At 45.1% G+C, this 23,628-nt stretch overlaps 1 protein-coding gene across 1 annotated transcript in view; it reads right to left on the minus strand.

The window, feature by feature from the left end:
- The window catches only part of GRK3 (G protein-coupled receptor kinase 3), a 357,635-nt gene extending 351,639 nt beyond the window's left edge, over positions 1 to 5,996 (minus strand). The window contains exon 1 of the mRNA XM_077295516.1: positions 4,836 to 5,996. Coding sequence (XP_077151631.1) covers positions 4,836 to 4,948 — 113 coding nt within the window. The 5' untranslated portion in view covers positions 4,949 to 5,996. The remainder of the gene's footprint in view (positions 1 to 4,835) is intronic.
- Between the last annotated feature and the right edge of the window lie 17,632 nt (positions 5,997 to 23,628).

A 23,628-nucleotide genomic window follows, 5' to 3' on the forward strand; every position in this document is an offset into this window, starting at 1 on the left:
TCCCAGCCTGCATTTGTGAGGTCAGTGCTGTGTCCCTATGGGAGCCCCGTGCTGTTGCTCTCTGGATGTAAGCACATTACATGCAGGGTAACAGCCGAGTTCCTGTCACACGGAGGCAGTTCCTGTAAGAACGGAGACTACTTTTATCTGATGTGAAGTGACAGGAAAGTACAATCAATTGCGTCCATTACATACATACTAGGTCACATTAACAATAGGACACATGACGCAGATTGGTTGTTTTCATAAGACTTCTAAAATATTAAATATTTCTACATAGAAATAACTGGCATAATAGCAGCCTCAGTGTATACATTCACAACAGACTGGATTATTGGGCCATGTTCACACAAGGTTTAAAGCCTGGGATTTTCGGTGCAGACTGCAAAACAATTGCAAAGCGCAGAACAATAGTGTGGATGGGGTTTCCGCCATGTGTGAATAAACGAGCAATTTATACAGATACAAAACCTTGCCAATGTTCAGTACTAGTGCTCTAGAAAGTCATATGGTCTGAAGTGACAGAAGGCAGACGGGAGGAGGCTGCACCTGCCCTTTATACACCCTGTGCAGTCCATGTGAATCTTCATCAGGGTTGACAACTTGACTTTTTTTTTTTTTTCTGGACGGCTTATAAAAAAAAAAAAAAACACAATATTCTTTACAGACACATTGGAATACCATAATTAATCATTGTTATATGATATATGAAAACATCAGCTGCATTCACTGTGAACTAAAATTATGTTAATTGGTGAAAAAAATCTGTACCAGCTTCTTTAGCTTTAAAAAAAATAAATAAATAAAAACATATGAACACTATTTTTTTTTTTTTTTTTTTTTAACAGATATGGCGAAAACGTGCCCACTTTGTATGGACGATCCTGAAATATCTGGACGGTTGACAACTCTGAGCTTCATAGGGCCTCATGCACATGGCAGAATTGTGTACATTGAAGCCATACATCAGCACAATCACCCCATGTGTCACTGTGTGGTGCCGCTGTGTATTGGAGAGCTTGTTTCTTAGCATCCATGTCTTCAAGGAAGAATAGTTCAGCAAAGTCAGATTCTTGAAATTAATTTACATGGAATCTAAGAGAAGGGGAAAAATTGGGCCATATGACTGAATTAGGGCTTCATACAACAGAAAGGTTGTACGGAGCCATTAAACTGGATCAGTCAACAGATCAGGTGAAATGCGAAAAAGTTTAGGTCAAGAGGGCAAAAAAAAACAAGACTCATCCTGGTTTAAAGAATATAATGATTCTGAGGGATTTCAGTTAGATTTCCATATACTACGGTCGGATACACCTGGGGCTCTGTTCAGATCTGCCTCAGAGGCTCCATTCAGAGCAAAATATAATTTTTTATTTTTTTTATTTATTTACACACATCATACAGACACACATTATATATACACATACACGATAGCTGCTAGTTACAGTAATTAGCTATGGCAGATTTCCTCGTTCCACTGGCAGCTGTAATTCTGGTGTTGTCATATCAGACGTTCTCCCTCGTACAGAGGCCTTAGCAGGTTCTGCAGAGTTCTTCTTTTTGTGGTGAATTTTGCAGATCTAGGCCCTTCTTCCAACAAGCACAGCTTCTCCATATCTCCATCGCATGTTACTCAGAAGAGAAATTAGGGGTCATTGATTCCTTCAATAACCAGGCAGAGGTCAGAGCGTTGGCGCAGTACGAGCCATTTTTTTTTAATAAATTCAAGAGCTGGCCAATATTTTTAATAGACAATGAAGGGATCAATGGAACCTCTTTCTCCAGCTGCCTATTCACAAGCAACACATGCTGTGCAACCACCTGCAGAGGAGAGGGCTGCCTCTGCCATAGACTGGAAATACAGGGCTGCATTTATGGGGAACATACCCTATTATTGCTCTGACCAAATGATCACAAAAAATAAAGTCATTGCGATATGATGCATTTACGGTAACTACAGTAGGTACAAAGTTATCCCATAACAGCAGTGGCAACGAATTAACACTTTTTTTTTTTAGGAAGTTTCATTCCAATTGTTGCAAATATTTATCTTTTATTCTGACCTTAAATTTGAAGAAAATTAATAGTTAGGGTATGCGGGTTGGACGCTGTGTACTTGTGCATTGTCCAACCCGCAGCATCCAGCTGTTACAGCGTAGTGGAAATGTTACCCGTGTATTGGATGCGGTGATTCCGCACAGTTCAGTGAACACATGCGGAATCACCTGCATTCAATGGCCGGCAGCGCTTTCGAAGCAGCGGACATGCACTGCATCCAAAGCACTGCCAATTCCTGATCGTCTGCAGGCAATAAGTAAACGCTGCGGGTTGGACACTGTGTACTTCTGCAGCGTCCAGATGTTACGGCATAGTGGACGGGATTACAAGAAATCTCCTGCCCACTATGCATCCAGACACGCCCGCGGCTCACCCGTGGAGACTGACATGCGGCGCGTCTTTCCAGACCGTAACAGAGCAGGAAGCAATGAGGAAACTGAATTCTCTGCAACCCATCAGATCCATCTCCATTACTGGCCGCTGATCCAGAAGGGGAATGGCTGTGACCCTCCCTCCACCACCTCACTTTATTATGCCATTATCACTGCTCATAAATTAGGATATTAGATATACACATATTCCCACTTCTACAATATAATAACGTTGAGGCCAGAAATTGACAGAATACTGTATGATTATGTTGCTATATGAATTATACGCAGCAGCAAGTCATGGAAAATGACGAAATCAGTAACATAAATGGACATGTAGGCTATGTTCCCACGATGAGTTTTTGACGCTGTAGAATTTCTGCACCTATTACTCAAATTAGGCTACTTGCGTTTTTTAATTGTGTTTTTGATGCTGCATTTTTTTTGTCTCTTTTTGTGTGTGTCAATCTTTAAATAAAGCTGCTTTATGTTTGAAACTTCCTGGTTTTCTGGTTTTGACAAAATTTTATTAATATACCTAGGTGCGGATTAAATACAATTTGTATGCATTTCCGCTGCGGAGATGCATGTATGTTTTTTACCTGTGGATTTTCGGCATTTAATTCAAGTCTACGGGGAAAATCCACACAGGAAACTTGGCGTACCGGCAAGAGATATTGACATGTTGCATATTTGAAACGCGCACCACAGGTCAGTTTACACAGAGTTAGGCTAGTTTCACACTTGCGTTTACCTGATCTGCGGCAGGCTGCGGACTTCCTCCGTGAAGCCCCGCCCTCGGCCGCACCTCCGCCGCTAGCTCCGCCTACTTCTGCATGCGGCCCGCATGCGATCTCCGTACCTATCTTTAACATTAGGTATGCAGGTCGTGCGGCTGTATGCGGATGCTGCCGCATGCGTCGTTTTGACGATGCGGAAAAAAAAAATTGCTACAGGCTGCGTCCTACGCTGGTCGCCGCGTCAAAACGACGCATGCGGCAGCATCCGCATACAGCCGCATGACCTGCGTACCTAATGTTAAAGATAGGTACGGAGGTCGAATGCGGGCCGCATGCAGAAGTAGGCGGAGCTAGCGGCAGAGGTGCGGCCGAGGGCGGGGCTTCACGGAGGAAGTCCGCAGCCTGCCGCAGATCAGGTAAACGCTAGTGTGAAAGTAGCCTAAGATAAAAGCACAGTGGGCATGAGGTTTCTATAAATCCCATCCACTTTGCTAAAACAGTTAAGACTTTGCGTTTTAGAAGCAGCAAAGATACATAGTAAAATATGCACCAAAAGCTCATGGTGGGAGCGAAACCTAAGAGTATGCTCCCACGGTTAGTAAACTCTGCGGGTTGGACACTGCGTACATCTGCAGCATCCAGATGTTACATACAGCATTCAAGAAACCCCCTGCCCACTATGCGTCCAGAGACGCCAACGGCTTCCCTGCAGAGACGGACATGCAGCGCATCTTTCCAGACCACAGCATGTCTATTTATCTTGCGGAGACGCTCAGTCTCCGCAAGATAAATATAACTCATACAGTATATTGGGCGCGGGAATCCGCACAGTTCAATGAACACATGCAGACATGTGCTGCGTCCAAAGCACTGCCGATTACTGACCGTGGGGATGTAGCCTTAGGGTATGCACACACGATCGGTTAACGCTAAGGGTTGGATGCTGCCTACTTGTGCAGCGTCAAACCAACCCGCAGCGTCCAGCTGTTACAGCGTAGTGGATGGAATTTCAAGAAATCCCATGCCCACTATGTGTCCACAGATGCCCTCAGTGACTGACATACGTCACGTCTCTCCAGACCACAGCATGTCAATTCAAGATAAATCTCACCAATAGAATGTATTGGACTTGGTGAATCCATATGGTTCAGTTAACAAATGCGGCTTCACCTGCGTTCAATAGATGGCAGCGCTTTGGATGCAACGGACATGTGCTGCCTCCGCGATAAATGGACTGTCCGAGGGTCTCCTGAACCAAACACAACAGCCTCACAGGCATATCTGACATGATTGAGTTTGGATAAAGAGACAATAAGCCAGTCCATACATTTCAGACCTTAGTTAGACCGTGATTGTCTTAGGTGCTGTCTAATATCCAGATCTAATGAGATACGAGTTCAATTTTTTTTTAGAAGTCAGGTTATAGGAATTTCCAAAAAGACAGGCCGCAGCAGAAAAATTAGGTGAAATTGGCTTGCTGACTCCTGAGATACCTCTAATGCTGCGTACAGCTATGGTCACCGTGATCGTGTTAGTAAAAAAAACCCCTAAATGTTACCGTAATTAGAAATCTTACCGTATCTGATGCCTCCATCAGATTTCGAGCTCATTCACAACCACAGAAGTGCCGCTCCCCAATGCCACCCTCACCAGGCCCCCAATTTACCTCGGTTCAGGTAGGACAATCTTCTTACTGGCCCTGGCTGCCGGGGTTGACTTGCTCTTCTCCATAGCCATTAGATAGCTCACATCCGCCAGCACTGCCTCTAGGTCCGCCATGCTTGCAGATAGTTGAAGTTACAGATCCGCCAAAATTTAACCACACACAGTTTCTAGTGGTTGGTGAGTCACGTAGCAGCACAAACGTGAAAATATCCAGAAAAATGAAAATAAATTAACGAGAAAAATAAAAAAAAATTCCTCTTTTTCAATTTCTAAAATCTAAACACTGCGATATCCGGAGGAGGAGATCAGGCCCAGTGAGGACAGGAAAGTAAAAGCAATAACGGCGGTTAACAGTAATCCGGGGGTCACCTAAGTTCCCTACTAGGATCCACAAGGATAAAAGGTACATACGGAAAGGGCCAATGACTAGAATGGATCTTCACGTGGAACGGAATCCAGTTTGTGATCGCCTGCAGCCAATATCTGGCTCACTCCCGCAATGCCAGTCTGTATGGAGGAGTCTGTCACTGCAATCTAGGCTCTGCATGCAGTGGGCATAGCACTGGTGGCTGCTGAGGCGATCAGGCGGCTGTTCCTAGACCATGCCTAGCAATGCCTCTGGCCAACATGGTGCAGATGTTGAGCACAGCAATGGCACAATGTCTTATATTTCCAAGGCTCGGCTTCCATACAGCTCTGACATCCACTGACTGCTAAGTGTAAGAGCCACCATGACACAGGGAAGCAGGGGATGTGTCTGCAGCAATGGCAGTCACCACAGTGTGCTGCTTCCTCTTCCAGCAGCCTCCATTGCTGAACGTGGGCACAGAGCAGCAGATCAGGGGGATTGTGACAGAACAAAGCCGCCTCAATTCATTCCAATAGAAAATCCGCCACCATATAGGAAATGCCCAGGGAAGGGGCAAGCTCCCCTCCGGTACCAGCTGCTCTCCCACCCCACACACCTCCAGTGGCCAGTGTGCACAGGGCTCCTTCCTCCAGTGCTGACAGCCTCCTCTTCTTGTGTGCAGGGCTGTATTACCATGAGCAGAGAAGCTGTGATGTCTGTTACTTCCTCTCCTGTGTGTGATAGCAGCGAGGACTGCAAGGAAACCCTGGTGCCGGATCCTCTGCCTGTGCCGGAGCCGGAGCCACCCTCTGTGCTCACCTTACGGAACTAGGGGTTCTCATTCGCAGAAATTGTTTGTTTTTTGCAAGTTTAATAATGAGCAAGAATTATACTAGTCATAAAAAACAATGCCTCTCGGTGCCCTGAGGTAAATGCACTTGAAAACTGCTACACAAAATATACAATTGGCACAAAAATGGGCATTAAAGTGGGTATTAGATATAGAATTAAATTGCTTTGGAGCCATTTTTTCTCTCAGAGCAAATAAACAGAAGGGGATGTCTCTCATGAGAATCAGTTCACTTCACTAGTCCAAATGGCTGCTGGGCATTACAACTGGCATTAAAATGGTCACCAAAGTGGGTAGCCAAGGGTGTTATTAAATAGTTCAATGAGTTTGGGTCCGTTTTCTCACACCGCAACCACAGAATGGGAAGTCCTACTTCAGAATGAGCTCACTCCAGGCTGGCCCAAATGGGTTGTGGGCATTAAAGCTGGCACTGACATGGTGAGACGGTCACTTTTCACTGACATTAATCAGTAAGTCCGAAGGCACACTAATGATTTTAAAATTGGTCCTATTTTGTTACTGAAAAGTCGGACGAGTGTCATGCGAGCATAATACGATTTTTAACACCTAGCATATTATTTACATCCAATTTATATGCAAATGCAATCCGAGTGCAATGCGATTTTAACATGAGTTTTTACACAGAGCAATTCTCTATGTAATTTACACATAGTTTTCCAAAGAAATGTTATGCTATACATATAGCACACATATATATATATATATATATATATATATATATATATATACACATATATATATATATACAGAGAGATAGATTAGAAAGATATACAGACATAGATAAATGCAAAAACATTATATATATATATATATATATATATATATATATATATATATATATATATATATATATATATATATATATATATATTTAGTGCTTTGTGTGTGTAGTTTACTGTTCATGGTGTTTTTAGTAAATACATTTCTTATGGAAATAAAAAGGCGTGGGATCCCCCATGTCCTTTGAAAAGTCCGCAATTCATCTTCCAGGCACAGTAAAATCACAGCAAGAGTCGACAGAATAGAATAGATAGAATAGATATATACACATAGAATAGATAGATATAAAGATGTCAGCCACATATATAATTAGTACAGTGTGTGTGCCCTTTCTCGGCGCCTGCGCACTGCAGTACTTTGCTCTGCCCTCAACAGGGCATACAACGTACTCCTGCGCCGGAGCCACAGTGTGAAGGCAAGAAGAGGACGTCATCATAAGAAGATAGGAGGCGCCGGACCGCAACGCCCATCGTACCGGGACCGCCCCTGGGTGAGTATAATCTAACCTCTTTGTCTCATCTTTCAGGATACATTGGGAACTTATCTACAGAATGCTGTAGATAAGCCCCTGATGCTGGTGGGCCTAGCTCACCTTCGATTTTGGGGGTGACAGGGTCCCTTTAATTAATAAATGATTATTTTTCTGAAAAAAATTGTGTGGGCTCCCATGTAAATTTTTAAACCAGCAGAGGGAAAGCCGATGGCTGGAGGCCTGTGTTTATAGCCTTTGAAGGTGGTAATACCCATGGAGCTTCCCAGGCTATTAATATCAGCTCACAGCTGTATACTTAGCCTTTACTAGTAGTGATGAGTGAGTATACTCGTTGCTCAGGTGATCTCCAAGCATTTGTTAGTGCTCGGAGATTTAGTTTTCGTCACCTTAGTTGCATGATTTACAGCTGATAGACAGCTTGAATACATGTGGGGATTCCCTAGAAACCAGGCAACCCCCACAGGTACTCAGGCTGGCTAGCAGCCATAAATCTTGCAGCTGTGTCAACAAAAAATAAATCTCTGAGCACTCAGACACACGCCCAAGAAATACGAGAGGGAGACAGAGGGGGAGAGGCAATCAGAGGGGTCGCCCTAACGATAGGACAGGAAACACACGTTTTTTAGATCGGGATTATTCCCTGCGAAACAGGCCCAATCCGAACAAGAATTAAAATCTTTTTTGGCCCCCCAAATTATTAACCTCTCCTCTAGAAATTTAAATGATTTAGAGACACAAATTCTGAATAAAGGTCTTAATTTCGTGCCCACATCGGATTTTCAATTGTTTGAAAGCATAAAAGACCTGCACCTTTTTACAAGGAAATTAAAGTGGAAGAAATTCTTTGTAAAAGAGGACAAACGTACTTGTAAGGAAATGGACATCCCAGACTCTCTTCTGGGCGATGTCAGATTCCTATATGGTTTGGCGGATTCTGTTCCTGAACAAGAGGGTAACGGACCTTTTACTGAATTGAAAAATAAAAGTTAAAAAATGCCCCCAGTACAAAGTGATCTTACAACCATTGACATTTTCGTGGAGTTGGTAACCAGAGACCTGGAGGAATTGGAAACAAAAACAAAAAATGGCAAGTACAATTTATCCAGATCTGAAGTAGAAGTTTTGATGAAGCTGGAATGGGATACCAGTATTGTAATTAAACCCTCTGACAAGGGGGGCAATACGGTAATTATGAACCAGAATGATTATGTAGCCATGTGTCGTAAGATTTTGAATGAACCCAGAGACTATGAAAAGTTGTCTTCTAACCCTACTTCGATGCATGTTAAACAACTTAAACAGATCTTAGACAGGGGTTTGGAAGATTCTCTAATTGATAAAAACTAGTATGATTTCCTCCTCCCGCAATACCCAGTACTATGCGACCTTTCATTGTCTTCCAAAAGTACACAAGGGTCTAACACCATTGAAGGGGAGACCGATAGTGTCTGGGATAAACAGTTTGTGTCATCACGTAGGAATCTACCTAGATGTAATCTTGAAACCCCATGTTGTTTCTCTGAACTCCTACACAACGGACTCCACGGACCTCTTAAGGAAATTGGATGGTTTGGTTTTAGAACCCCAAGCCCTACTATGTAGAATTGACGTGGAGGCCCTTTATTCATCCATTAAGCATGAAGACAGCCTCAAGGCAGTCGAGTTTTTCATCAGGAGTAGTGGTCAACAGTATATGAGACACAATAAATGGGTTCGGGACTTATTGGAGTTCTGCTTAACAAAAACATCTTTATGTTCGATGGTACGGTCCACCACCAGCTCAGGGGCACAGCGATGGGCAATTCTTGTGCGCCCACCTACGCCAATTTGCTCCTGGGCTGGTGGGAGGAGACCGTGGTTTTTGGAGAACTCTTGACTGAATAACAGACCAAAATATCTTTTTGGTCAAGATATATTGCCGATGTGCTACTGGTGTGGAATGGGGATGCCACAAGTTTCACAAATTTTGTGTTGAACTTAAACGATAATCCTTTGGGATTACGTTTTACTTGTGAATATCATGAGAACCAACTACCCTTCCTAGACCTCTGTATACAAAAAATGGCGGATGGCCATATTAACACCAAAACATACAGAAAGCCAACTTCTACCAATGCCCTCCCTGTTGGGATAGTCATCACCCTGTAGCCCTAAAAAAAGGTATCCCTAAGGGGCAATATCTGAGGGCACGACGGAACTGTTCATCTTTACAGGACTATCATGACCAAGCTGATGATTTACGATCACGTTTTTTGGATAGGGGCTATCCTGATGGCATCCTGAGGAAAGCCTTCAAGGAGGTGGAAATGGTGAACAGAGAGGGTCTCTTGGTACCAACTCCTAAAAAAGAGAATATACCAACTTTCAGGTATATTACAACTTATAACAATGGTGCACAACAAATTCGGGCCATTTTACAAAAACATTGGTCCATCCTACATATGGATGAGGATATTGGCGAAATGGTTGGAGATTGTCCCAGTATCACCTTCCAGAAAGGGAAATCCATAGGTGATAGACTGGTACACAGCAACTACATTGTACCAAGAAAGGAAACTTGGTTGTCTAACCAACTCAAAGGGTGCTTTAAATGTAGTGGTTGTGTCGCATGTCCGGTCATAACAACAGGTTCAACCTTTGTGAGTCAAAGAACTGGAAAGGAATACCGGTTATATCACTTCATTAATTGTCGAACAAAGGGGGTGATATACAGAGTTGTCTGTACATGTGGTCTTGAGTACATAGGCAAAACTATAAGGGAGTTTAGAAGACGAGTATGAGAACATCTGAGAGATTTTACCCTGAAAAGAGATACCCCATTAGCGAGGCACATGAATATCAAAGATGACGGAAAAACTGCCGATTTGTCATTCATGGGAATAGACAGAGATGTCCCACCAAGGAGGGGTGGTAACTGGGATTGAGTTAAAAACTCAAACACCGGGAGGCCTCAATGAAATTCTCACTTACAGTTGTTTTCTCTGATGCCGCGGGACATACCCCACCAAACCTGTGCACTTTCTCCTCCCTTCCTTCCCCCCTCTATGTGTATCATTTAGGTCTATGGAGGGTATGAATAGGGTCAGCCGCCGTGGAATGGGGCGCCATTTCTCGTTCACTATCCCTAGGGTGCCAACCTCCATAGACAGGTAGGATCTGGAATACAGGGTCAGGAATAGGAGATTAGTAATTTAGTTTTTACACAGGCAGGCACATTTTTGCATCTATCTTCCTTCCTTGCACTTAATTGGTAATAATACTCATGACCCGTATTCATATCACTACAACCTCCTTACCATTTCTCCATCTAAAATTTTAATTTTGCCCATTGTTTTGAGCTGAATTCGCCATAACTACTAAGTCGTGAGCACCATTACCATCTCTAGCGTATATATGATGATGGTAAATATATAATTTCATTTCCGTATTTTTTCTCTCCCTTTCTCGGGTGGACAGCACATGCCCTGACATTATAATCCTCTCTCCTGTTTGGAGATTGTAGCTAGGATTACTTTTATAATATTTTTGGTGATTTTTTTCTTTTTTCAGGCCGATGGTACATGTCCTGACATTACAATTATCTTTCCTATGGGTAGTTCTTTGAGATAGGATGATTTAATATATGTCATAAGTATGCTTTGGTGGATTAGCAAGATTCTGCTGACATAATCCGGTGATTTAGAAGTCAATTTCAACTACTATTCGGTGTGGTTTTTGCTCTTTCCATACTTTTACACATACCTACGTCACATAGCGCGCTGGCAGTAGGCGGCATATACAGCTCACGTGTGCCTTCCAGCATTGGGACGCTCTTGTGCCGTCAGAGGCGGAGCGTTCTAGTTATGCGTTCCACGCTGGAGACGCCGCCGGTATGACGCGCCCCGTGGCAATGCGCGCACAGGAAATGAGTGTGTGACGCTCAAACACTAGGGGCCAGTGGCGGTTTATTTAACAAGCAGCATCACAGCAGGTGCGAGATTCCCCTTTCTTTTTCCCCCGACTGCATGATGGGTGTCCATATACGATGACGGCGTAACACCCGATTTTTTCTACGATTGTATCTTTCCCTGATGAGTCTTTAAAACGAAACGCGTTGGGAAGCTTTAATCCTGGGGTAAAACGTTATGTTCATGGTGATCTACGTGGGGTAATGTATGGATGAAGCATTAATTGCCTCCCCCATTGATATGACACCAATTTGTAAGGGTTAGTCTCCCTCGATATGATGAACAAAGGATTATGAGGTGAGATTGTTCCTTTTTTGTTTCAGTGGTTTAAATTAGGACTACTTGCATGTATGGCTCAATTGCATGGCTGTTGTGATTTTGCTTTTTGCTCCCTCTAGTGGTCATTAGTGATTTGACTCTGGAGCGTCTGTCTTTTCCTATATCCTCACCTGGGCCGTTAGTTCAGGGGCGTTGCTATATAAGCTCCCTGGACCTTCAGTTCAATGCCTGGCATCGTTGAAATCAGAGCTAATCTGTTGTGCTCTTGTCCTCTGATCCTGGTTCCTGTTTTTCAAGCTAAGTCTGCTTCCTTGCTTTTTGCTTTTGTTTTGTTTGGTATTTTTGTCCAGCTTGTTCCTATCTGTATCCTGACCTTTGCTGGAAGCTCTAGGGGGCTGGTGTTCTCCCCCCGGACCGTTAGACGGTTCGGGGGTTCTTGAATCTCCAGCGTGGATTTTTATAGGGTTTTTGTTGACCAGATAAGTTATCTTGCTATATTCTGCTATTAGTAAGCTGGCCTCTCTTTGCTGAACCTGGTTCATTTCTGTGTTTGTCATTTCCTCTTACCTCACCGTTATTATTTGTGGGGGGCTTGTATCTTGCTTTGGGGTCCCTTTCTCTGGAGGCAAGAGAGGTCTTTGTTTTCTTCTCCTAGGGGTAGTTAGATTCTCCGGCTGGCGCGAGTCATCTAGCGATCACCGTAGGCATGATCCCCGGCTACTTCTAGTGTTGGCGTTAGGAGTAGCTATTTGGTCAACCCAGTTACCACAGCCCTATGAGCTGGATTTTTGTATCTTGCAGACTTACACGTTCCTCTGAGACCCTGTCCACTGGGGTCATAACACATGGCCATAAAAATTTTGCTGAATTTTAAGGATTACCTCCTTTTTATTGTTGTATTTATGTATACATATGCACTTGTTTGTGGTTGTGTCTTTTGATATTAGTTGGTACAAGCATTCACTTTTTTTGTTGTTTCTTCTTTTTCTGGTATTTTTCATCCATATTTTTTAAGGATTTTTCAATTAAAGGTTACATTTTAATTTATTAGTCCCACCCTGCTTTACATACAATAAATCTCTGAGCAGTTACAAATACTCGGAGACCACCCGAGCGTGCTCTGGAAAACTCGAGCATCGAGTACACTCGCTCATCACTATTTGCCAGCTATTAAGATAGTGGACCCCCTCCACAAATGATGTAGGGTCCTCCTATAATTAATAACCAGCAATGGCTAGGCAGATAGCTGCGGGCTGATGTTAATAGCCTAGGAAGGGGCCTCCTAGATTAAAAACATCAGCTCTCCATAAGATGCACCAAATCTGGCACTTAGCCTCACTCTTCCCACTTGCCCTGGTGCTGTGGCAAGTGGGGTGATAGTTGTGAGTGTTGATGTCACCTTTGCATGAATGCGATACGATTTCCGATTACAGTCGCAGCATGCTGCAATTTTTTTCCTGTCCAATCATGATCCATTCCGAGCTGGATAAAAAAAATGACAGATGAACCCACAATAATAGAATAATATTGGTCGTTTTTTAATCGTATTGCATTTATCCGATTTCATCGCAAGTGGGAATGAGCACTTACTGGTATTTTTAAATGGTTAAATCATCTTGGGCCATTGATCTCACTTTGCCAATACACAAAAGGTCATGGCCCACATCAAATTCAGTTCACTCCTGGCTAGTCCAAATGGGTTCTGGGCATAACATGTGGAATCAAACTTGGCATATGACCATTTTTCACTGATTTAATTAGCCAACTGATGTTTATAAAGGGACACTGTAATGCCTGCTGCAGCGCAGTAGCACAGAACCTCCACCAGGGGGTGCAGGTGAAGGAAAACAGGTACACAGTGAAATCACAGAGCAGCAGGCAGGAGCCACAAGGTGGCGAAAGAGTAGTCAAACAAAACCAGGTCAGCAATAGAGAGTGAACGAAGTACCAGAGGTCACAGCAATACTCGTCAGAAACAAGCCAAAGAAGTCAGAGCCGATTGGGAGCAGGAAAGCCAGAGACACAAGACAGAAAAACAGGTCAGAGGACAAGCCGAGTCAAATACCAAGGGGTCAGAAACGGGGAACAAGTACTACAACGAGCGAAGTAACAGGAGAACACAGGAACGGGACCTAGGTAAATGGGAAGAGGACAAATCATGGTATAATGGGGTCAGCTGCTCAAGCCAGAGACAGGAACTATAATTGACACTGCTTGCAGGTAACTACGGACAGAAATAGCCAGACAGATCCCAAAACAAGGCAGAGAAGATTAACCCTCGCATGACCATCCCAGGGAGAAAATAATCAGAAACAAACCCCGGACTGGATCATGACAGACACCTTTCTTTGCTTTGGGCCACTGATCACACATTGACTTCACACAGATATTGATGCCATGCATCAGAATTATTTCACTTCTTGTCAGGCTAAACAGGTCCCTGGCAGTATAGCTGTCTTTGATGTGGGCAGACACATTTTACTAATTAGAATAAGAAACCGCCGTTTTTAAAGGATTAAATGATGGTCACTGATCTCAGACTGCCAATAACCAGACCATGTAACCGCACATCAAATTAAGTACACTCCAGGCTGTCCATATATATTCTGGACATTAAAGTTGGCATAAAAGTGGGCAAGGAAACACTTTATACTGATTTACATAAGTAATTGGTGAATTCAAAGAGTTAAATTATTTGGGGCTTCTGATCTTGCACTGCAGACACACATGCGGTGAAGCCTCACATCAAATTTAGCTCATGCCAAGCTGGCCCAAATGGCTTTTAAATTGGCATCAAAGTGGGCCGACCACCACTTTTTACTAATTTGAATAAGTAATTGGTGTTTTCAAAGGGTTGGGACATTGATCTTACACTGCCAAGACACAGAAGGGGATGCCCGGCATCAAAATAATTTCACTGAGGGCAGGCCCAAACATGTTCTGTGCATTACAGCTGGCAGTAAAGTGGGCAGGCAGCCAGTGATCACTGATTCAAAGAAATAACTGGTGTTTTTAAAAGGCTAATTGCCTTTGGGCAACAAGTATCACGCTGCCAAAACAAAGAAGGGGATTTTCCCATTAAGATTCAGTTCACAACAGGCCCACGCCAAGGTGCTCTGGCCATAAAACCTGGCGTTGAAATGGCCACTTTTCAGTGATTTGAATAAGTAATTTATGTCTTAAAAGGGTTAAATGACTTTGGGTCACAAATATCACACTACCAACAAGCAGATTGGGATGCCCTGTTTCAGGTTTAGTTCACACTAGAGTGGGCCATGTGAGCTCTGGGCATAATAGCTGGCATCAAAATGGGCAGATTGCCGCTTTTAACTGATTTGAATAAGTGATGTATTAATAAGGTTAAATGAGTTTGGGCCATAAATACCACAATGAAGTCATACAAGCAGGGATGCCATGAAAAGTTCACTTCAGGCTGGCAGAATAGGTTGTGGGCATAAAACTGGACAAACTTCAACGTTTTACAATGCCAGAATACAGGAGATGTCACGAATAAGATACATTTCACTGCAGAACAGTGTCTTATTTGCAGATTTTCCTTCTAAATTTGAATGAGATGAGAAACATCCACAGAGAAAAAGGAAGATGTGTTTTTAGTATCCACAACAGAAGCACCTCCATGAGCTTTTGGTGCGTTTTTCACGCTGCGTATTTTTGCGGTGTCAAAAACACAGCATCTTACAGTTCCAGCTAAATGGATGGGATTTTCCGAGATCTCACGTCCACTGTGGTTTTATGTATTTTTACTTAAAGGGAACCTGTCACCCCCCCCCCCCAGGCGTTTTAAACTAAAAGAGCCACCTTGTGCAGCAGTAATGCTGCATTCTGACAAGGTGGCTCTTTTAGTTCTGGATGCTGTAACTGCCGAAATAATAAGTTTTGTAATTTGTCCTAAATACCTTGTCTTCAGTCAAGGAGGCAGGCCTTTCCCCCCTGCTGCAGACGCCACACAGCCGTCACTCAAATCTTCTTGGTGCCGGGCACCGCCTCCTCATCGCTGTTTTGAAATGATCCGGCGCCTGCGCTCTTTTCTCCTGCCTTGGGCAGGCGCAGTGAGCGCTGCCCGTCCTCTGTGCTCATATGCAGTCCAGCTGACTGCGCCTGTGCGGACGCCCTGCCTGTGAATCCCAGCCCCATAGTATGAATAAATCAGAAGACACTGCGGGGCTGGGATTCACAGGCCCGGCGCCAAGAGGATTTGAGTGATGGCTGTGTGGCGTCTGCAGCAGGGGGGAAAGGCCTGCCTCCTTGATGGAAGATAAGGTATTTAGGACAAATTACAAAACTTATTATTTCGGCAGATACAGCACCCAGAACTAAAAGAGCCACCTTGTCTGAATGCAGCATTACTGCTGCACAAGGTGGCTCTTTTAGTAAAAAACGCCTGGGGGGGGGGGGTGACAGGTTCCCTTTAATGTAAACTGACCTGTGGTGCGTGTTTCAAATCCGCGGCATGTTAACTTCTCTTGTGGGTATGCTGCGTTTTCTCTGCGGATTTTCCCTAGAAACTTGCATTAGATATGGAAAATCAGCAGGTGAAAAACGCAGATGCCTGAGCGTTACTGCTGTGCAAACGCATCAAAAACACATATAATCCTTATATATTATTTCTAACCACTCTTTTTCGGTATTTACTTTGTATCTCCGTTCATACTGCACCCACACACAGATGATACACCATTAGAAAGGTAAACTTGCCCCCTTCAGCAAGAAAATAGTCAAATAAACCACACATCCATGATGTGATCACAAAATACAGTTTAATCATTCATTTTCATAAACTGGCAGTAAGGAAAAATGCAGGTGGCACCACAATACCCCAAAGCACACTACCTCAAAGCTGCTTACAGACATCACAAACAAATCCCAACATTTGCCTTGGGGGCATTCCAGCTTGCCAAACTCCTTGCCCAGTCGATTTCAGGCACATTGGAGGATTGCACACTTCAATGCAGGTGAGTCACACATGCAAACACATTTGTAAACATGCACTGCCTATTCAATTGCACACTTGCTCCATTTATCCTCCACCGACACACACAAATGATACACCATAAAGGTCAAATTACCTGCAGGTGGCATTTGTCTTGGGGTCTTTCCAGCTTGCCAAAGTGCTTGCCCAGCCTATTTCAGGCAAATTCGAGGATTGCACACTTCACTGCAGGTGAGTCACATATGCAAACACATTTGTAAACATGCACTACTTTTTCAGTGATTACTTTGCCCCACACACTCAAATGGTGAGTCACATATGCAAACACAATTGTAAACATGCACTGCTTTTTTGGTGATTATTTCGCCCCACACACACAAATAATACACCATTTGAAAGGTAAACTTGCCCCTTTCAGCAACAAAAGACACAAACAAACCACACATTCATGATTTGATCAATAAATATAGTATAAACATTCATTTTCAGAAACCTGCAGAAAAAAAAACATTAAACTGCAGGTGGCAACAAACCAATTTGTTGTATTATCTATATACATATATAAGTACCTCTCTGTGTTCATCATCTCATTAAATACATTAACATTTGACCAGCTCAATTTTCCTGAAATTGCCCGCGCCCCCGACAACCAATGTGTGAAAATTTCGCACAGGCCAACTAGTCCAAAATGAAAAAGAAAACACTCAACAGAAGCCAAGGTCAAACGGAGTCCAGAGTGATGCTGCTGCCTCATTATAGTGAATTGATTTCTCAGGGTTTAATCTGAATCACGTCACTAGGAGATTAAGATGGAAACCCCGATGTATGTGCTTAGCACAGGATGAATGTCATGCAAAATGTTCCCAATAAAAGCTTCAACTCAGTTAACAAAAAATTCCCTACGTTACTGCTAGTACAAAAGCTCGGGAAAAGCGCTATGGGTCCTCACCCCCCAAAAAAAATCCAGGAAATTCTGCGCTCCCAAATTCAAATGCCCGTCTCTCATCTGAGCTCCATAGTGTGCATAAACCACATTTAGGGTCCACATGATTGGCATTTCTGTAGCGATGCATGCACGTTTAATTTACATTTGCATGTCTCCAGAAGCGGGGATCTCACCGGATCTCACCGCAGTTGAGCCCGGTTGGGAACGAAGCCTCAGTGACCAGAGGTAACATCCATGATGTCACCACCGGTCACTGACACCACGCTCTCAGTAGCTCATTCACCAGTGGTTCTCAGCCTGGAAGATCGCATCTTGGCACTGTCCAGGTTGAAAACTAATTATCCCCCAGGCATGGATTACGGCGTGGGACAGAACGACTGACAGATGAAGAACATGATTGTTATTTATTTTTGTGGAATTAGGCATTAGGTGAATATAACTGTTTGTCATTTGTAAATAAAGATGGAAAAGCGTGTTTTGCTTTATTTCTAATAAAATACTTTATTCTGGCTGTGTCTTTATTTACCATATAACTATAGGAGTAGTAATGGATAGGTGTCTTATAGACGGTTCTCCATTACTAAGCAGTGGGCTTGATGTCACCTGACAACACAAAGGTGACATCAACCCTACAAATAGGAACCCCACTTGCCACCGCTACAGGGCAAGTGGGAAGAGCCAGGCAAAGCGCCAGAATTGGCGTATCTAACAGATGTGCTTTTTCTGGTGCGGTTGCGGGCTGCTATTTTTAGGCTGGGGGTCAATATCCATGGCCCCTTACCTGCCTGAGAATACCAGCCCCCAGTTGTGAGTTTTAGCAAGGCTGGTTGTCAAAAATAGGGGGGGGGAATCCCACGCCATTTTTTACATTATTTATTTAAATAATTTAAAAAACAGCGTGGGGACCCCTCTATTTTTGATAACCAACCTTGCTGAAGCTGACAGCTGAGGGTTGCAGCCCTCAGCTGTGAGTTTTGCCTGGCTGGTTTTAGAAAATACAGGGAAACCACCCTGTTTTTTCATTTCTTTATTTATTTATTTATAGCGCAGGCGGCGGCTGATGAATACCTCCATCAGCAGCTCCTGCTGTCACTGTTATTAGCAGCAGCAGGGGTAGTCTGATGGGAGTAATAGTCCCATCAACCGCTGCCTGCTGTCTCTTTAATCACTTACAGTAAATAGGACTGTCATCACTCTCCACTGCTCGTGCCGATAGCCGTCAGAGCAGGGGAGAATCATGAGAGCCGTGTTCACACCTGGCGTCGGGAAACAGCCCTTACTGTGACTCTTCTTCTCCTGCGCCGATGCATGTCACATGAATGATATCCATGTGTGCTATCCGTGTGCAGGTGTTCGGGAGGTTTTGCGACCTGAGCTGAAATTTAAAAAAAACGGACATGTTAGCGGGTTTTGCCCGCGGACTAACAGTCCGTGGAAACACATTGGCTTGTGTACAAACCCATTCACTTGAATGGGTCTACGTGTCTCCGATATGTGTGAAAACTGTCTCCACACGTGCCGGAGATATGGACGTGTGAAATCTGGTATCTCTGTAATTGCACCGACCCAAATAATAAAGTCGCCTAATCACTTATACCGCATGAGGAACGGCGTAAAAAAATAAACAAAACCAATTCTTCACGTGCTGTTTATTTTTTCATTCTGCCTACCAAAGATTGCAGTAAGGCTTGGCGCACATTTATCCTGCGCTGAGCGCTTGCAGCGGGGTTTCTGTGTAAGGCTAAGTACACATTAGTGTATTTGTGCACAGCGTATCATCTGCATGCGCAAACGCATGCCAAAACGCATGCAAACGCATGGTTATGCTGCAGATTTTATTCGCATCACCCTACGCATGACGCCAAAAAATGCTGCATGTGCATGTGTTTGAAATTTCCATGCATTTTGGTATGCGGCAATTGCTGTTCCAGGAGAATTTCCTTCACAAAAGCCACACACAATGGGCGTGTTTCATGGGGATTCTATATATACACCCTACACAGATGAATTCCTCATCTTTGCATGGAGTGCTTCTATTGTAATCTGGATTTGGCATTGAAATTGGCTTTTGCCTTTGCTGTGGCTTGTGAAGAAGAAAGAAGAGAAAGTCATCGCTACTGGCAACACCATATCGTTGAAGTCCGAGAGAGCCGTGGAGCCTACCACTCGTTGTACACCGAGCTGCGTGAAAACCCAAAGATTTTTGACTACACGAGGATGTCGGAACAGAGCTTCGATGACTTGCTGCAACGTGTCTGAGGATCCATCACCAGGCAGGACACACAACTACGTAGAGCAATTCCTGCTGAGGAACGTCTGTTGGTGACCCTGAGGTACGTAATTTTGAAAAACAAACACATGTCGTTAGTATTATTGTTAGAAAAGCCATGTACTTATTTTTTTTTTCTATTTTCTGTTTGGTAGATTCCTGGCTACCGGAGAGGAAGGGGTGGGATTCAGCCGGTTCTCCCCGGTTCGATGGAACCGCTTGTTAAAAAAGTACCCGGTTCCCCAAACCGGAGAGATTCAGAGCCGCGATCCAGTACCACACCTCCCAACCTTTCTGTATCCCGCTGGGGAGTCACAATTTGAGAGTGCCCCGTGGTCCAGCACTGCAGAGCTGCATCCCTCCACGCACAGAGAGCCACACATCACATACAAGGCTGCCGCTGCTCTGTGCGCACAGGACCTGTGATGAGGTCACAGGAGGGGAGGAGTCAGGAGTCACATGATTAGGAGTCTCCCTGTATTGCAGGACTCTGCTGTGCTGGTTGTTATGGTGCTGGACAACGGTAAGCTTATGTGTGGGGTCAGGAGTTGTTTACACTGTGGATGTAGCAGATCCGTGTGTGTGTGTGTATGAGGTGTGTATGAGGTGTGTGTGTTTGTGTACGAGGTGTTCAGAGTGGAGCCGTGTGTGTGTATGAGGTGTACGAAGCGGAGCCGAGTGTGTGTATGAGGTGTACGGAGCGGAGCCGTGTGTGTATGAGGTGTATGGAGCAGAGCAGTGCATGTATGAGGTGTACGGAGCAGAGCTGTGTGTGTATGAGGTGTACGGAGCAGAGCCGTGTGTGTGTATGAGGTATATGGAACGGAGCCGTGTGTGTATGAGGTGTACAGAGAAGAGCCGTGTGTGTGTATGAGGTGTACGGAGCGGAGCTGTGTGTGTATAAGGTGTATGGAGCGGAGCCGTGTGTGTATGAGGTGTATGGAGCTGAGCTGTGTGTGTACGAGGTGTATGGAGCGGAGCCGTGTGTGCATGAGGGGTACGGAGCAGAGCCGTGTGTGTGTATGAGGTATATGGAACAGAGTCGTGTGTGTATGAGGTGTACAGAGAAGAGCCATGTGTGTGTATGAGGTGTACGAAGCGGAGCCGAGTGTGTGTATGAGGTGTACGGAGCGGAGCCGTGTGTGTATGAGGTGTATGGAGCAGAGCAGTGCATGTATGAGGTGTACGGAGCAGAGCTGTGTGTGTATGAGGTGTACGGAGCAGAGCCGTGTGTGTGTATGAGGTATATGGAACGGAGCTGTGTGTGTATGAGGTGTACAGAGAAGAGCCGTGTGTGTATGAGGTGTACGGAGCGGAGCTGTGTGTGTATGAGGTGTATGGAGCGGAGCCGTGTGTGTATGAGGTGTATGGAGCTGAGCTGTGTGTGTACGAGGTGTATGGAGCGGAGCCGTGTGTGCATGAGGGGTACGGAGCAGAGCCGTGTGTGTGTATGAGGTATATGGAACAGAGCCGTGTGTGTATGAGGTGTACAGAGAAGAGCCGTGTGTGTGTATGAGGTGTACGGAGCAGAGCTATGTGTGTATGAGGTGTACGGAGAAGAGCCGTGTGTATGAGGTGTACGGAGCAGAGCCGTGTGTATGTATGTATGAGGTGTACGGAGCAGAGCCATGTGTGTGTATGAGATATATGGAACAGAGCCATGTGTGTATGAGGTGCACAGAGAAGAGCCGTGTGTGTGTAGGAGGTGTATGGAGCGGAGCCATGTGTGTATGAGGTGTACGGAGCAGAGCCATGTGTGTATGAGCTGTATGGAGCAGAGCCGTGTGTATGAGGTGTACGGAGAAGAGCCGTGTGTGTGTATGAGGTGTACTGAGAGGAGCCGTGTGTATGTATGAGGTGTATGGAATGGAACCGTGTGTGTATGAGGTGTACGGAGAAGAGCCGTGTGTGTATAAGGTGTACGGAGTGGAGCCGTGTGTATGAGGTGTACGGAGAAGAACCGTGTGTGTGTATGAGGTGTATGGAATGGAACCGTGTGCGTATGACGTGTACGGAGAAGAGCTGTGTGTGTATGAGGTGTACGGAGCTGAGCCATGTGTGTATGAGATGTACGGAGCGAAGCCGTGTGTATGAGGTGTACGGAGAAGAACCGTGTGTGTATGAGGTGTACGGAGCGGAGCCGTCTGTGTATGAGGTGTATGGAGCGGAGCCGTGTGTGTATGAGGTGTATGGAACGGAGCCGTGTGTGTATGAGGTGTACAGAGAAGAGCCGTGTGTGTGTATGAGGTGTACGGAGCGGAGCCGTGTGTATGAGGTGTACGGAGAAGAACCGTATGTGTGTATGAGGTGTACGGAGTGGAGCCGTGTGTATATGAGGTGTACGGAGCTGAGCCGTGTGTGTATGAGATGTACGGAGCGAAGCCGTGTGTATGAGGTGTACGGAGCAGAGCAGTGCATGTATGAGGTGTACGGAGCAGAGCTGTGTGTGTATGAGGTGTACGGAGCAGAGCCGTGTGTGTGTATGAGGTATATGGAACGGAGCCGTGTGTGTATGAGGTGTACAGAGAAGAGCCGTGTGTGTGTATGAGGTGTACGGAGCGGAGCTGTGTGTGTATGAGGTGTATGGAGCGGAGCCGTGTGTGTATGAGGTGTATGGAGCTGAGCTGTGTGTGTACGAGGTGTATGGAGCAGAGCCGTGTGTGCATGAGGGGTACGGAGCAAAGCCGTGTGTGTGTATGAGGTATATGGAACAGAGCCGTGTGTGTATGAGGTGTACAGAGAAGAGCCATGTGTGTGTATGAGGTGTACGAAGCGGAGCCGAGTGTGTGTATGAGGTGTACGGAGCGGAGCCGTGTGTGTATGAGGTGTATGGAGCAGAGCAGTGCATGTATGAGGTGTACGGAGCAGAGCTGTGTGTGTATGAGGTGTACGGAGCAGAGCCGTGTGTGTGTATGAGGTATATGGAACGGAGCTGTTTGTGTATGAGGTGTACAGAGAAGAGCCGTGTGTGTATGAGGTGTACGGAGCGGAGCTGTGTGTGTATGAGGTGTATGGAGCGGAGCCGTGTGTGTATGAGGTGTATGGAGCTGAGCTGTGTGTGTACGAGGTGAATGGAGCGGAGCCGTGTGTGCATGAGGGGTACGGAGCAGAGCCGTGTGTGTGTATGAGGTATATGGAACAGAGCCGTGTGTGTATGAGGTGTACAGAGAAGAGCCGTGTGTGTGTATGAGGTGTACGGAGCGGAGCTATGTGTGTATGAGGTGTATGGAGAAGAGCCGTGTGTATGAGGTGTACGGAGCAGAGCCGTGTGTATGTATGTATGAGGTGTACGGAGCAGAGCCATGTGTGTGTATGAGATATATGGAACGGAGCCATGTGTGTATGAGGTGCACAGAGAAGAGCCGTGTGTGTGTAGGAGGTGTATGGAGCGGAGCCATGTGTGTATGAGGTGTACGGAGCAGAGCCATGTGTGTATGAGCTGTATGGAGCAGAGCCGTGTGTATGAGGTGTACGGAGAAGAGCCGTGTGTGTGTATGAGGTGTACTGAGAGGAGCCGTGTGTATGTATGAGGTGTATGGAATGGAACCGTGTGTGTATGAGGTGTACGGAGAAGAGCCGTGTGTGTATGAGGTGTACGGAGCGGAGCCGTCTGTGTATGAGGTGTATGGAGCGGAGCCGTGTGTGTATGAGGTGTATGGAACGGAGCCGTGTGTGTATGAGGTGTACAGAGAAGAGCCGTGTGTGTGTATGAGGTGTACGGAGCGGAGCCGTGTGTATGAGGTGTACAGAGAAGAACCGTATGTGTGTATGAGGTGTACGGAGTGGAGCCGTGTGTATATGAGGTGTACGGAGCTGAGCCGTGTGTGTATGAGATGTACGGAGCGAAGCCGTGTGTATGAGGTGTACGGAGCAGAGCAGTGCATGTATGAGGTGTACGGAGCAGAGCTG

The sequence above is a fragment of the Ranitomeya variabilis genome, chromosome 1 (assembly GCF_051348905.1).
Source record: "Ranitomeya variabilis isolate aRanVar5 chromosome 1, aRanVar5.hap1, whole genome shotgun sequence".
NCBI lineage: Eukaryota > Metazoa > Chordata > Amphibia > Anura > Dendrobatidae > Ranitomeya > Ranitomeya variabilis.